Here is a 16,980-nt window from a genome sequence, read left to right as displayed (position 1 = left end):
AATCAGTCTTATTTTTCTGTTCTCATTAGGTGAAATAAGTTCCTGCTGTTAACTGGGTTTCCGTACCCCTGAAAATGTAGCTCTGTTTGTGAGTGGAAACACATTCTGTATGCATCCTGTAGTATGGAGAAAATGTGGAAAATATGATAATTTAAAAAGTTACTCGATCTTGTCTCCAAAATGTAACTATGGTTTAGTTCAGGGATCAGAAGGCTTTTTCTGTAAAGGGCCAGATAGTAAATATTTTTGTTTTTGTGGAAAATACATTCTGTGTCACAACTACTCAACTCTGCTGTTATAGTGTAAAAGCAGTCATAGAGACACATAAGTAAGTGAGCGTGCTTGTTTTTCTATAAAACTTTATTAGGAGAACAGGCATGGGGCCAGATTTGGCCCAGGGGCTGTATCTAACTTTCCAGACCCCTGATGTTTTGGTGTATTTCAGAATCGCACTTGTAAGCCTTAGGAGTTTATCAAGCTACAAAGTGCTATTGGCTCTTTCTTTTTTTGTTCTTATCAAAGGAAGTCACTTAATTTGTTACTCTGTATTATAAAACACTTTAAGAACAATTAGATTTTAGCAGCCAATCCTATTCCCCAGCATTTTGAATATCAAACATATGCTTAATTTTTGATGGAGTTACCTAAAAATCTGCACACATGTCACCGTCCTCTTCCCTGTCGCCAATCTCCTATGTCATTTACTTGCTTCAGCCTCAGTGCTTTTAATTGTTGTGATTTATGTCCTCTGAATAAGGACCTACTAATGATCTAAATTGGATTCCCCAGCATAATAAAAGCTTTTAAGTTGTGCAAAGTCTTCTTATCCTATGTTCAATGACTGAGGCACTTACATGAGGACTTTTGGTTCATCATGAATGTAACATATGATTATATAATATATGCAGCATATGTAACAATGAGCATGAGTATAACATGTGGCTCCAACGCTTACTCCAGCCTCCATGCTGTGTTTTAGTGCTTCCCTCTTCTTAGGATTAAATTATATATGTGCAAAATGCCCATATTGAATACTCAAAAAATACTAGCTATTCTTTCCATGTGGCTGTCTAGATAGTGTGTATATAAATGAAAAAATAGCCAAAGAAAGAAAAAAACCTCCAGTATTCTCTTTGTTGCTCAAACTTGACTAATCCCTTGAAAAAGATTGAAAATATTATTGGATATGAATTTTTAAATATTTAACATTTATGTAAATATTTAATATTTAAATACTGGCTTGAAAGATAATTAGTGTTAGAAAGAATCTCAACGATCATCTAGTTCAGAGTTTCTTCATCTGCGATTCATGAATTCCTAGAAGCTGCAGGCAGCACTGTGTGTGCATTCGTGCACACTCACATATATGTGCATTTCTGTTTCTTGTCAGTATGTCTGGGGCTTTCGTGAGATCTGCACAGAGTCTGTGTCTCAAAAAGGCTGAGCCCTACTTTCATGGCAAGCACTATTGCAGGAGCAGAGACCTGTTTCGTGAGATCTTCACAGAGTCTGTGTCTCAGAAAGGCTGAGCCCTACTTTCATGGCAAGCACTATTGCAGGAGCAGAGACCTGTTTGCAGTCCTAGCTCTGCTACTCCTTTTATGTGACTTTTATCCAGTCAGTCCCTCTGAACCTCAGGACCTGGTTTCTCTTTCCCCTAGAATTGTTGTAAAGCTCCAACAAAGGCATTTTTGAATTGTAAAGTGTCCTATAAATTTATTGTTGTGGCATTATACTGTGAGAAAACTACGGGCAGGAAGAGTGGTTGAGTGGCCTGCATAAGGGATACCTCCAGGTGGTCCCAGAGCTTTGACACACCCATCTTCTGAGGTCTGCTCAGTGTAGTCTCTCCTCAACGTGGGGCACAGCTTTTCCTGAGCACAAAATGGCCCAGTACCAAGACCATTCAATGGGGAAAGAATAGCCCTTTCAGCAAATGGTGCTAGACAACTGGACACCTATATGCGAACAATTAATATGTACCTCTAACCCACACCATATATAAAAATTAACAAAACTGGATTGTAGACCTAAATGTAAGAAATACATTTCTTAGAATAAAACCTAAGAAAATAAATCTTCATGTTCTTGGGTTAAGCAGAGCATTCTAAGATATGACACCAAAAGCACAAGCAACAAAAGAAAAATTAGATGAATTGGATTTATGTGCTTCATAGGACACCATTAAGAAAGTGAAAAGTGGGGGCCGGCCCTGTGGCTGAGTGGTTAAGTTCGCACACTCCGCTGCAGGCGGCCCAGTGTTTCATTGGTTCGAGTCCTGGGTGCGGACATGGCACTGCTCATCAAACCACGCTGAGGTGGCGTCCCACATGCCACAACTAGAAGGATCCACAACTAAGAATATACAACTATGTACCAGGGGGCATTGGGGAGAAAAAGGAAAAAATAAATAAATAAATAAAAAGAAATCTTAAAAAAAAAAAAAAGAAAGTGAAAAGTGTATACCTTAACCTTACACAATATTGTATGTCAATTATATCTTATTAAAGGTAGGGGAGAAATGAAAGTGAAAAGATAACTCTTATAATGGAAGAAAATTACAAGTCATATAGATATTATAGGTTTTTATCCAGAATATATAAAGAACTTTTACAACTCAATAATGAAGAGACAACCCAACCTAAAAATAGGCAAAGGATCTGAATAGATGTCTTTCCAAATAAGATATACAGGTGGCCAATAAGCACATGAAATGATGCTAAACATCATTAATCATCAGGGAAGTGCCAATCAAGAGCACAATGAGAAATTTGTATGAAACTACAAAAGACCATGAAGCCAAAGCAGTCTTGAGAAAGAACAACAAAGCTGGAGGTTTCATGCTTCCTGATTTCAAACTATATTAAAAGCTGTAGTAATCGAAACAGTATGGTATTGGCATAAAAACAGAGACATAGATCAATGGAACAGAATAGAGAGCTCAGAAATAAACTTGCACATATATGCTCAATTAATTTACAACAAAGGAGCCAAGAATATACAATGGGAAAGGACAGTCTCTTCAATAAATGATGTTGGGAAAAGTGGCCAGCTACATGCAAAAGAATGAACCTGGACCACTATTTTACACCATACACGATAATTAGGTCAGAATGGATTAAGGACTTGAACGTAAGATCCGAAACCATTAAACTCCTGAAAGAAAACATAGGCAGTAAGCTCCTTGACGTCAGTCTTGGCAATGACACTTGGATTTGACGTTTAAAGCAACAAAAGCAAAAATAAACAAATGGGACTGTATCAAACTAAAAAGCTTCTGCACAGCAGAGGAAACCATCAACAAAATGAAAAGGCAACTTATAAAGTGGGAGAAAATATTTGTAAACCATATATCTGATAAGGGGTTAATATAAAAAATATTTAAAGAACACACATAACACAATAGCAAAAAACCCCAGTTTGACTGAAAAATGGGCATAGAATCTGAATAGACATTTTCCCAGGGAAGACACACAGATGAACAACAGGTGCATGAAAAGGTGCTCAACATCGCTGATCATCAGGGAAATGCAAATCAAAACCACAATGAGACATCATCTCTTGTCTGTTAGAATGGCTGTTGTCAAAAAGACAAGAGAGAACAAATGTTAATGGGGATGTAGAGAAAAGGGAGCCCTTGTACACTGTTGGTGGGAATGTCAATTGGTACAACCTCTGTGGAAAATTGTATGGAGGTCCCTCAAAAAATTAACAATAGAACTACCATATGATCCAGCAATTCCAAAGAAAATGAAAACACCAACTCGAAAAGATATGCACCCTCATGTTCATTGCAGCATTATTTACAATAGCCAAAATATGGAAGCAACGTAGGTGTCCATCCACAGATGAATGAATAAAGAAAACATGGTTTATATATACATATACACACACATACATGCACAATGGAATATTGTTCAGTGATAAAAAAAGAAGGAAATCCTACCATGGTGTACCTCGAAGGCATCGTGCTAAGTGAAATAAGTCGGAGAAAGACAAATACCGTATGATCTCACTTACATGTGGATTCTGGAAAAAAATGAGCTAGTCAATAGAGGAGATTGGTGGTTGCCAGAGGCAGAGGGTGGAGGGTGAGCAAAATGGGCGAAGGGAGTCAAAAGGTACAAACTTTCAGCTATAAAATAAATGTCATGGGGATGTAATGTACAGCATGGTGACTATTGTTAATACTGTATTGCATATTTGAAAGTTGCTAAGAGACTAGATCTTAAAAGTTCTCGTCATAAGAAAAGAAATTTGTTCCTAGGTATGGTGATGGAGGTTAGCTAGACTTACTCTGGTGATCATTTGGCGATATTACATACACTGAATCATTATAGCCTACATCTGAAAGTAATATAATGTAATCATTTATATCACAATGAAGAAAATAACCACCAAGAGATACCACTTCACACCCACTATGATGTCTGTAATCAGGAAGGCAGATCACAACAAGTCTTGGGTAGGGTTTGGAGAAATTGGAACCCTCATTCACTGCTGGCGAGAGTGTGAAATGGTATAGCCACTTAGGAGAACAGTCTGGCAGTTCCTCAAAATGTTAAACGTAGTGTTACCAAATGACTCTACTCCTAGATATATCCAAGAGAAATAAAAATATGATATGCAAAAGAAGCCAATCACAAAAGGCCACAAATTATATGAGTCCATGTATATGAACTGTCCAGAATAGGTAAATGCATAGAAACAGAAAGTAGATTAGTGGCTGTAGGGGTGGGGGTGGGGGAATGGGAAGTGATTGCTAATGGGTGCAGAGTTTCCTTTTGGGATGATGAAAATGTTCTGGAATTATGTCATTTTATTGCAGTTCACTTTGTTGTGCTTCACAGATACTGTGTTTTTTAGAAATTGAAGGTCTGTGGCAACCCTGTGTTGGACAAGTCTATTGGTGCCATTTTTTTTGACAGTATTTGCTCACTTTATGTCTCTATCACGTTTTGATAATTCTTGCAATATTTCAAACTTTTTCATCATCATTATATTTGTTATGATGATCTGTGATCAGTTATGTTGCTATTGTAATTGTTTTGGGGCACCACGAACTGCACCCATATAAGACAGCAAACTTAATCAATAAATGTTGTGTGTGTTCTGACTACCCTACCAACTGGCTGTTCCCTGTCTCTCTCCTCTCCTCGGACCTTTCTATTCCCTGAGACACAACAGTCTTGAAATTAGGCCAATTAATATCCGTACAGTGGCCTTGGTAAGTGTTCAAGGGAAAGGAAGAGTTGTACATTCCTCACTTTAAATCTAAAGTTAGAAATGATTAAGCTTAGGAGGACATGTCAAAAGCTGAGATAGGCGGAAAGCTGGGCCTGTTGTGCCAAACAGTTAGCCAAGTGGTGAATGAAGGAAATTAAAAGTGCTACTCCAGTGAACATATGAATGATAAGAAAGCAACACAGCCTTGTTGCTGATATGGAGAAAGTTTTAGTGGTCTGGACAGAAGATCAGACCAACCACAACATTCCCTTCAGTAAAGCCTAATCCAGAGCAAGGCCCTAACTCTCTTCAATTCTGTGAAGGCTGAGAGAGGGAAGGAAGCTGCAGAAGAAAAATTTGAAGCTAGCAGAGATTGGTTCATGAGGTTTAAGGAAAGAAGCCGTCTCCATAACATAAAAGTGCAAGGCGAAGCAGCAAGTGCCGATGCAGAAGCTGAAGCAAGTTCTCCAGAAGATCCAGCTAAGATAATGAGAGTGGCAACACTAAACAACAGATTTTCAATGTAGGTGAAACAGGCTTACATTGGAGGAAGATGTCATCTAGGACTTTCGTAGCTAGACAATAGAAGTCAATGTCTGGCTTCAAAGCTACAAACGACAGGCTGACTTGTTAGAAGCTAATCCAGCTGGTGACTTTAAGTTGAAGCCAGTGATCATTTACCATTCCCAAAATCCTAGGGACCTTAAGGGTTATGCTCTGTTGACTCTGCCTGTGTTCTATAAATGGAACAGTAAAGCCTGGATGACATCACATCTGTTTATAACATGGTTTACTGAATATTTTAAGCCCACTGTTGAGACCTACTGCTCAAAACAAAAGATTTCTTTCGAAATATTACTGCTTGTTGACAATGTACCTGGTCACCCAAGAGCTCTGATGGAGATGTACAATGAGACTAATGTTGTTTTCATGCCATCCGTTCTGTGGCCCATGGATCAGGAGGAATGTTGACTTTTAAGTCTTATTATTGAAGAAATACATTTCATAAGGCTATAGCTGCCATAGGTAGTGATTCCTCTGATGGATCGGGGCAAAGTAAATTGAAAACCTCCTGGAAGGGGTTCACCATTCTGGGTGCCTTATAAACATTTATAATTTATGGGAAGAGGTCAAAATATCAATAATAACAGGAGTTTGGAGGAAGTTGATTCCAATTCTCATGGATGACTTTGAGGGGTTCGAGAGGAAGTGAGTGCAGATATGGTAGAAATTGCACGAGAACTAGAATTAGGAGTGGAGCCTGAAGACGTGACTGAATTGCTGCAATCTCATGATCAAACTTTAACACATGAGAAGTTGCTTCTTATGGATGAGCGAAGAAAGTGGTTTCTTAAGATGGAATCTGCTCCTGGTGAAGATGCTGTGAAGATTGTTGAAATGACGACAAAGAATTTAGAATACGACATGAACTTAGCTGATAAAGCGGCAAGCAGGGTGTGAGAGGATTGACTCCTATTTTGAAAGAGGTTCTGCTGTGGGTAAAATGCTCTCAAACAGCATCGCAGGCTACAGAGAAATTGTTCATGAAAGGAAGAGTCAATCGATGCCACAGACTTCATTGTTGTCTTACTTTAAGAAATTGTCACAGCCGCCCCAACGTTCAGCAACCACACCCTGGTCAGTCAGCGGCCATCAACATCAAGGCAAGATCCTCCACCAGCAAAAGATTAGGACTCGCTGAAGTCAGCATTTTTTAACACAAAAGTATTTTCAATGAAGGTATGCACATTGGTTTTTTTAGACGTAATGCTTTTGTACGCTTAATGACTATGCTAGACTGTAAGCATAACTCTTTCATGCACTGGGAAACCCAAGAATTTGTGTGATTCGCTTTATTGTTCTATTTGCTTTATTGCCGTGGTCTGGAACTGAACCTGCAGTATCTCTGAGGTACGCCTGTGGAGGGTGGTGACGACTGCATAATGCTGTGAATAATACTAAAAACCCCGGAATCATAAACTTTAAAAGGGTCAATTTTATGGAATATAAATTCTATCTCAATAAACTTTTATTAAAAAAGAATAAAATAGTCCCAAATTTTGCTTTCTTGGCTTTCAAAGATTGTGGGTGAAACACCTTTTTTTCTGTTTTATCTCATGGCTACCACTTGAGCTTTACTGACATGCATAGATGCCATGAGTTTAGCGGTGTTAGTCAGGTCCCTGGTGAGCAGTTGCCTAAATTACCTAACTACTCTGTACGTGGACAGGGCTGCAGCTTCTGCTTGGGGCGCACTGCGGGCTGGGCAGTAATGAAGGCCGGTCAGCTCACGCAGTCCAGAGAGCAGCGTTTCCAAAGGAAGACTGAGGTCGCTCCCTGGACATCAGGGAGGCATCTTTACATTTTGCCCCAGTGTGTTTGGTCTCTGAATAAACCAGTAACAGATTTTTCAGCCTTAATTTTAGGAGATTTGAATATTAGGTTAATTTGTTTACTGTGTTTACAAACAATTTAAGAAAAAGGCATTTCAGTCATATTTACTTTTTTTTTTTTTTGAGGAAGATTAGCCCTGAGCTAACTACTGCCAGTCCTCTTTTTGCTGAGGAAGAGTGGCCCTGAGCTAACATCCGTGCCCATCTTCCTCTACTTTATACGTGGGATATCTACCACAGCATGGCTTTTGCCAAGCGGTGCCATGTCCGCACCCAGGATCTGAACCGGCAAACCCCGGGCCTCCAAAGCGGAACGTGCGAACTTAACCGCACACCAATGGGCCGACCCCAAGAAAAATGCATTTCAGTCATATTTACTGTTTAAAGAATACAGTAAAGAACTACAAAATATTGAATTATTTTTTAACAGCCTCTTCTTTGAAGTCATTCAATTCAATATGCATTAGCATCTTCTGTATTCAGTGTGTCTCATAATTAAAAGATTATATATAATGTAATATGCTAAAAAGTCATTCTTGTAGCTTAATTGGAATTAGAAAATAAAGCAATTCTTTTTAAAATCGACTGCATTCTAAAACACATGTTCTCAAACTTTTCTGTGCATACAAGTCAACTGGGACACATTAAAAATATGGATTTCCTAGGCCTCCACCCCCAAGAGATTGTTTCAATCTGAACTTTTTAGGAACACCCCAGATTCTTCTGAGGAGCAGAGGTTTACAAACACTGCCCTAGGGACATCAGCCTAAAATTAGGAGGCGATGTATGTAAAGTGTTCTTCATGTTACCATAGATAATTAATATGTATTTCTTGAGGTATTTTCCATCCATTTGATGTTAGAAATAGAGGATATGCACACTCTTATTCTGCAATTAGAAAATAATATTTTCTCACAAACGTAACATTTCAGAGTGTGTGAAATTGTAAAAAGTCTTTGTTATCCCCGTTAGCATCTGTGTTGCTTTTACTGTTAATGTAGCCCTGTCTTCACTTTCTGTTCCCAGATTTCTTTTGACCTGGCTGAGTATACTGCAGATGTTGATGGAGTTGGCACCTTACGGCTCCTGGATGCAGTTAAGACCTGTGGCCTTATCAACTCTGTGAAGTTCTACCAAGCCTCAACAAGTGAACTTTATGGGAAAGTGCAAGAAATACCTCAAAAGGAGACCACTCCTTTTTATCCTCGGTCACCATATGGTGAGAATGCGTGAGCACAGCCTTGCACATGTGCTGCGTTCTCTGTGGGGATGGGGTGTGTGTGTTTCTGCTTTAATTGTATTCGTGTCTCCTGGCTGAAGTCATTTGGGTGTGAGATTAGCATTAAGATAGACTAAAGTGACTAGACTTGTTGAGAAGCATACCTTTATACATTGCTAACTGCAAGTATTTGCTGCCATTGCCTCCAGGGTGAAATTACCACCTCACTTCACCGATCCGTGTTTATTCAACCCTTCCTTACAGATCACTTTAAAAGGAAAATTAGACCCAACACGATTCTTTTTAGTGAACTGTTGTGAGATTGTGCTGAAGAGATAAGGTTTCATGTTTTTTATTTTTCTGATGAAAGTCTCCCTGAGTTCAAACCTTTAAAAAACAAACAAAAAAAGCCTATTACATCTAATATATTTGTAAAAAGAGTATTCAAGAAGGGCTTCAGTGATAAAATTTAAAAGCAGCTAGAATATTAAGATCCTGTATTTTCCTCTTTCTAATTCCTTAAAAGTTAGAAAAAGGGAATAAGACCTAAGAAAGGTCAACCTGATGTATTGTGCACACTATAGTTGAATCAGTTAGATTGTAAAAGAAAGAACTATGGGTATTGCAAAAGTAGGAAATTCTTAAGTTTTCTTTTTGCACATGATTAGCTGGCAGAGGAACCTTTATTTTGTGTTTGGCTTTTAATTCATGTGTTTTTCTATCTTGATACATTACCAATTACAATTTTTGCAAGTTGTTACTTGTTTAAGATGAGTGTAAATCGCTGTCTTTTATAAAAGAGCCTGTTTTTTATAATACTCAGTCTTTTATTTGCTTTTAAAAAATTGTTCCAACAGGGGCAGCAAAACTCTATGCCTATTGGATCGTGGTGAACTTCCGTGAGGCATATAATCTCTTTGCAGTGAATGGCATTCTCTTCAATCATGAGAGTCCTAGAAGAGGTTAGTAAATATGTTAATTGTAAAAGAGAATTTCTTTAATAACAACAAAATGTTGTATGTCTATTGTGCATATGTACTATATAGACTGGGAAAATTTCGCATGTATTTTTAACTATTGTGAATGTCAGAAGCGATAAATGAAGAAATGTAAATCCAGCATTAATTACTTATTAACTTTGTTACCTTTTTTGTTCAACATGAAAAACTAAACAGTGCTCCAATTTTACCATTTTCACTGGTAGGTCTTATCAAGCATGTTTTCAAGCTAGGTATCAGGAAGTTTCCATATGAATGTAAAGGAATAAACAAACTAATGCTTGTTTCTGGAAGCCACTCTTACTCATGCAGACTCAGCTTGTGAAAATCTATATATTTTTTACTTTGAATCAGTTGAATATTCAGTATTCTTTCTTTACATTCCATTTACACAGACATCCAGACATTACTATGCTGCTAGAGTATATTTTTAAATAAATTTGAGATTAGTTCTTACGTTTGGAATTATCACTATTTTTCACAAAACTGTTTGCATTGGCTTCTTGCCTTTTCATAGCTGTTGTTGAGACTGTTAGCAACATGCTAATTCTCCTGTTCTAAATATTAGGTTTTGATAAGAAAACGTGTACTCCTATCCTATTTCTATTTATTGAAGCATGAGAAATCTTTACAGAACTTTTGTACTCTTTACAAAGTATAAGTTATCTGTATAATCTAATTCTAAGAAGTTTTATTAAATTTCACTGTCATTTAGCCTTTTAGCTTGAGAAATCCAATGTTATAAGTTGTTTCATGCCCAATAATTTAGTAATGCTTATAACTTTTTCAATTAAATTTTCTGTGACTAGCCACATAATTAAAAACCAGTAAGTCATGAAGAAAGATTTAAGTGATGGATTTATAAAGGTATCTTTAGTGTCAGCACACTTTTATTTTATAATTGTGTAAGTTAAAAATTCTCGTGATGGTCTCCTAAAGCACAAGAACCCAGCCTGTCGTTGCCTGAAAGGGAAACAAGTTAACAAACAGCCGGAAACATTTCTTTAATTAATTTTGTGGTTCTGGGTGTCCTTAGTAGAGGGAAAAGGAAAAGGAAGATGGCAGCTGTCCTTGCCTACAGCATTTGGTATGCTCAAGGAGTCTGTTGAGTAAATGCTAGTCCCTTTCTCTTTAGTCGCAAACATGCTTATACACATTCTTTGGGTTTCTGTGCTTTTGACCCCTAAACTTTTCCACCTGCAAAAAAATAGAAGTCAATTGTTTTGGATCAAATTAGGATAGGGAAAAGCATTCTTAGTTGTAGAATGAAAAGATAAATTTAAATATAATCCCCCCTAAAAATTCTCTATTTACATACCTTGTAATCAGAACTACTTTTTTCTTTGTCAATATTAATCATTTTCTTTTAAAATTTTATTTTAAAAGTAATAATTTTTTATTTAGAAGAAAAGTAAACAGTAGTGGAAGGTATAATGAGAAAAGTAAAAGTTCCCTCTCTCACACAGAGTCCCAGCCTGTCCTCAAGCCCCCCGTTAACACTCCTTCAGAAATGTCCCAAGTATCTTTATCTTAAACATACAAATAGGATTATTCTATATGGAATGTTCTGCATATAAGGCTTTTGTTAATATCTGTTAAGAAACTTGGCCTTGTAGCATACACCGCTTTTTGTTTTATTATATATCTGGAAATCAGTGACGTCTCATTTTTTATTTCATTTGTCTAATCAAATATTGAAAAATTATAGAGGAATATGTGGAAATGATATAATACTTATTTGATAAGAATCTAATAATACAGCATTTCGTGAAACTTGAAAATTAATTTTCCTATTAAATTAATCTGATAATAATATTGTTGTTTTGTCATGATTGTTACTTTCCGAGGAGATTCTTTGCCAGGCTGAGTATTCCTTAACTGTAGGACTGTATTTTATTATTAAATCTCTAGCATCTAAAACAGTGCCTACTTGCTAATAAGCATTCAATAAATATTTTTAAATGAACAAACAAATGAATATCTCATGTTTCAGCAAAATTTTACTGACTTGAAAGCTAGGTCTGTCTGAATTAGAGAACAGTAGGAAGTTATAGGACAGTTTTAAATAACTGCTGTTTTACTGTTTTCGTGCGTATAGTAATTGAAGGTAGCAAACTATTTTGAAGTAAAGATTCAGTCAATACACTTTAATAAATAGATAAAATTCATTTTTAATTAATCTTAGTTTGTATAACTGTAACTGCTATAGCAGTTTTGAGAGTTTATTTTCGTTAAGTATGTTCAATATTTGTGCTTCAGTTCTCTTTTGCCTGTTATCACAGGGAGCACTTTTTTCCTAGATGATGCAGTGGTAAATGGTAAACCTCAGTCTAGTCCCAAGTATTTTATCACAAATGCCCAATTAGTAGAGTTGAGAACTGATGTAGCTTTTTTAGGACAGGTACTTTTTCTCTAATGAAAAATAATTGAGAAGGCTGCTTTTTACTGCATAAATAACATTCCATGAGAATTTCTGACTTTAAAAGGTATGGAAGAAATATTTTTTAATATAAAGGTGTTCTAAACCAGAGGTTGGCAAACTATGGCCTGTGGGCCAAATCCAGCCCATCAGCCTACTTTTGTCAATAAAGTTTTATTGGAGCACAGCCACACCTGTCTCTTTGGATATTGTCTAAGGTTGCTTTCACAGTAGAGTCCTGTGACCTGCAAAGCCTAAAATATTTATTGTCTGGCCCTTTAAGAAGACATTTGCTGGCCCCAGCTTAGAATAGTTAGATCCTCAACCTCAAGAAACTTTCAGCTGGGTTTAGTATGGGTTTCTCCCAAAGTAGCAAGACAGTCTGATAGAAAGATTTCTGATAAACATTAAAGTCAAAGTGAGTCAATAGTTAACCCATCCGTAAGCAGAATTCTGCAAGTGTTTTGGCAGCTGGGGTTCTCTGTGCTTTGCTGAAGTGCTGAGGTGTGGAACCAAATGAACTAGTAACTGACTGAAGATCTGGAGCATCGCTCATGGCTGCAACCCCCACTCCTGAGTTTGACACTTTTTTTATGTTTTTGACTATATTATGTATCTTTTATCCATTCTACTGCTTCGTGGTTTTCTTTTTACATCTATTTCTTTTGTTTTGTTATGAGACGTTTATAATACCTCTAAAGATAGTTAGGATCACCTGTTGTTGGCACAGAATTAACAGTTGAAAATTATCGATCTAGGGAATAAAGCCAGTAATCCAAGGATGTCAGCCGTCTAGTCACTCTTTCAGTTAAGGCAGGGTGATTAATATGCTCATGTTTTAGGTTTACTTTGTATAAAGTGGAGGTACTTTAGTAATATTTACTACAAATGCATAATGAATAATTCTTAAAGTACTAGAATTATATGTCCATAAAGGTACAAAAATGCATGATCATCATATGTGAATACTACTATGTATTATATAATTGTATTCACAGGTACTAACAAGTTGTTTTCATTCATAAGCACTCAACTTTTGAAATAAAAATTGTACTATTCTTTTTCTAATTAAAAGAGTAGTTGCTTTATGAATAAATTGTGCAAAACTGGACCTGTATCTGAAAAACTTTTTCCTCTTGTGTTTGTTCTCCAATCTTGAAATTCTTTATCTGACTGTTCTATTTACATATCTATATATCTATAGGTACATAAATACAGTGTTCTCTTTGCCACAAATAGGGCTATATTGTCACCTTTCTTTTGGAAATATGGATTTATATGTTCTCTATGTAGGAAATAATGGCTGTATTTATTGTCTAGAACTATTAAATTTCTGTGAGGAAACTGTCATGTACAAAAAATCTTTTTGCTTTTCTTGCTGTTTCTTTGAAAGGTAATCAGTTAATAAGACTGCGATGATATAAAGCTGTTAACTATATAAATTAAACTGAAAAAATACTGAGAGATTTTTAAATTAAAGTAGCTTGTGAATAACGATATTAGAGTTTCTTTTCAAATATATTGTTTATTAATAATACAATCTACTCTTAAATTTAAGATTATTCTGCAAACCAGAACATTAAAAGCAAGCCTATTAGTAAAGCTAGCAGGAATTTTTCTACTTCTGATTGTTTATTCCTTTAGAAGATCAGGTAACAGGAATACCTACTATTCATCACCTGGATAATTAAACTATTTTGCTAATTATATTTTATTCATATATTAGCAGATTACTCTGGCATCATAAATACAAATTTGATGACCTTTAAAAAATTATAAATAATGTTAATATATTGTAAATAAAATATTGCAAATTAAGAAAACATTTTGCGTGATCATTAAGAGGGAACAAAATGAGGGAAATCCTATCTTCTAGTTTCAGGAGATAGAACAATCAAATGATTGCATTAAATTTGTCTTGATTTCTTGGCTTTGATGATTATAGCCATTGTGATTAAGTGATTAAGGGTGAAATGCACATAATATTGGGCATTCTTTTTTTAAATGTGACTTTTCCATTTTTAATATGAGTGTAAAATTATTGTCCTAGGTTCCTACAGCTAAGGAATGGTGTAGGTTTCTGAGAGACTTCCCAGAACCCATGTCCCTGAGAAAGCCTGCACCAGGAGTGTGCTCGGTGAAAGTTCTCTGCTGTCTTGTGTCGGCAGGTGGGGCTGAAGTGTCTGCCAGCTCATAGTGGTGGGCGCATTTACTTTTTTTTCATTCTTTTTCTTTGTTGCTGAGGAAGATTCGCCCTGAGCTAACATCTGTTGCCAATCTTCCTTTTTTTGTATGTGAGCCCCAGCAATATCATGGCCACTGACAGATGAGTGGTGTAGGTCTGCGCCTGGGAAGTGAACCCGGGCTACCAAAATGGCCTGTGCCAAACTTAACTACTAGGCCATGAGGGCTGGTCCGGGCCATTTACTTGTGACTCTTACTGGAGTGCCAATGACTGTGGAGAAGGAGGTCAATTTAAGAATTTCCAGTCTTTTTATGAGGGTATTTTTCTTATGTTGACTCACGTGAATATGTAGATCATTAGATCAGTCTGGACAATGTAGTGCCTGCTACTTCCAGAATCAACTGAAGAAGTCAAGCTTGGCTAAGTGAACCAACCTCGCTGCTATTAGTTTATTAGCAATAGTCACGTACAGTGTTTGATTTCATCCCATGGGTACCTTTAGCCTGAGTAGGAAATCACGGTCCATGTTGACAGTGTTATTTCTTCCGTTCTCCCACTTTTTCTTTTTTTAAGTGTTTAAGGATGGAATATTTACTCACCTCTGGATGAATGAAATATTCTCTCTTCTCAGTAGATTTTCTCCTTTTTTTCTCCTTCCATGCTTGACTGACCCCTAATGATGCTGTCTTTCACATTCGATGTGTAACTGTGCTACCTTCTCTATGACCATGAAGCTTTATGAAGAGACTCCCTCACTGCCTTCTCCGTCCAGGAGCTTCTCAGTTGCTGGACTCACTATTTTCTCTGGAGGCTGGTGCATGTATGTGTTTATTTTATTTTGTATTTCTTTCTTAGTTGAGAAGAACTTTTTATTTACCAGCTGAGGGAATCAGAGTAGTTTGGGCGTTATCATCATCACCAAGCACATTTTAACAGTAAAAAATACTATACCCATGAGCTGTTTTTTTGCATTTGACATAGAGATTTAATATTCTAAAGGTACTTTCAGAGACATTTTGACTAACTTGTTTAACTTACACATTTCTTTATGTGTCTGTGAAAATTCATACATACTTCTTTTTTTTTCCTGTTTAATTTAAAAATGTATATTAACCCATTAGGTAATATTTTTGAAAGATCTTTTAGAGAACAGATAGTTGACATCTGCCTGCATGTATTTTCCCCAAATACCCTGAGAATTTATGGGATGGAAAGGAGTTTAGGATCATTGCATCCCATTTATTTCATTTCATCAATGAAGAAACTGAAGCAGCGTGAGATTAAGTTGCCCCGGTCACAAAACGAACAAATGTCAATGCTGAGGCTAGAAAAGATCCTGGAGAAAGGAGGAATGACGTAAACATTGTTCATATTTGTAGAAATAGTGTATATATGAATTTTAGATTTGGAACTGGAAGAAATGACCCTCCATGAGACAGAGCTGATCCTGTATTATGGAATGAAGTAAGTGGAGAAGTTGGAAATCTACCTGAATTGCTCCTATCTTTTGTAAAAGATATTAATTAGTTTGGTTAAAGGCAATATTCCTCTCAGATGTTTAGCAGAAATAATCATAATGAAAACATTAGTTTTATAATATTAAAATATAAATGTTACATGAAGCAAATGACTTATCTTGAGCATCACCAGGAAGCTGGCAATGAGAAAAAATAGAACTAATACAAAATATATTAAAAATCATGTGGCAATAAGAAGTTATAAAGTACTTTAAATATATCTGTAATTAACAGTTTGACTACCACAGATGGATGGTGTACCACTACTGTTTAGCTCTTGAGCCATTTTTAGATGATACAGCACATGCCTCTAAATATGGGCTTCATGAGAAATCATATATATCAGTCTAAACACAGTGTTCACCTGAGAGGATCTGACATTTTGAGATTCATGAACTTGTGGTTTTGAGTTTTAGACTTTGAGTTTTTTTTTTTTAGCTGGCAAATGTTTTGCTTCTTAAAATCTCTAACTGTGTTTAATATCATAAGTTAATCTTCAGATTTTTTTAAAACTAGTTCATATAAAAGTTAACTACTTATGTCATAAGTAAAGTTTTGAATAATTTTCCCCTTTGTTCATTTTTTCTAAAGATTGTTCTTTATTCATTGCTGTAAACATAAGATTAATACTCTAGGATGGTGGTTCTCAACTGAAGGTAGAGGAATGAGGGTGGGGAGAGCATGGCTTTGCCCCTCAGAGGACATGTGACAGTGTCTGGAGATTGTCACAACTCCACAATATTTGGTTCTCACAACTGGAGGTGAGGAGCTGCTCCCAGGACCTAGTGGGGAGGAGCCAGGGATGCTCCTAAACATCCTGCAATGCACAGCAGCCCCAACAACAAAGAATTATGCATCCCCAAATGTCAGTAGTGCTGAGGATGAGGATCCCTGCTATACAATTTCACCCTCAGATGTTCTTATCACCAAATCTAGATGAATGTCATCTGTAAGACTAGGATCTTCTCTTTCTTTACACATCACTTTTACTTTGCAGAAAATCCTTCATAGAGCTTTAGCAAA

The 16,980-nt window shown here is 36.5% G+C and overlaps 1 protein-coding gene across 1 annotated transcript in view; it reads left to right on the top strand.

Annotated features, from left to right (window-relative positions):
• The window catches only part of GMDS (GDP-mannose 4,6-dehydratase), a 649,017-nt gene that overhangs the window by 285,691 nt on the left and 346,346 nt on the right, over window positions 1–16,980 (top strand). The window contains exons 5-6 of the mRNA XM_070583962.1: window positions 8,646–8,838; window positions 9,696–9,800. Coding sequence (XP_070440063.1) covers window positions 8,646–8,838; window positions 9,696–9,800 — 298 coding nt within the window. The remainder of the gene's footprint in view (window positions 1–8,645; window positions 8,839–9,695; window positions 9,801–16,980) is intronic.

The sequence above is a fragment of the Equus przewalskii genome, chromosome 19, assembly GCF_037783145.1.
Source record: "Equus przewalskii isolate Varuska chromosome 19, EquPr2, whole genome shotgun sequence".
Classification (NCBI taxonomy): Eukaryota; Metazoa; Chordata; class Mammalia; order Perissodactyla; family Equidae; genus Equus; species Equus przewalskii.
The sequence above is the reverse complement of the archived record's forward strand: the minus strand, read 5'-3'. Positions and strand labels throughout refer to the sequence as shown.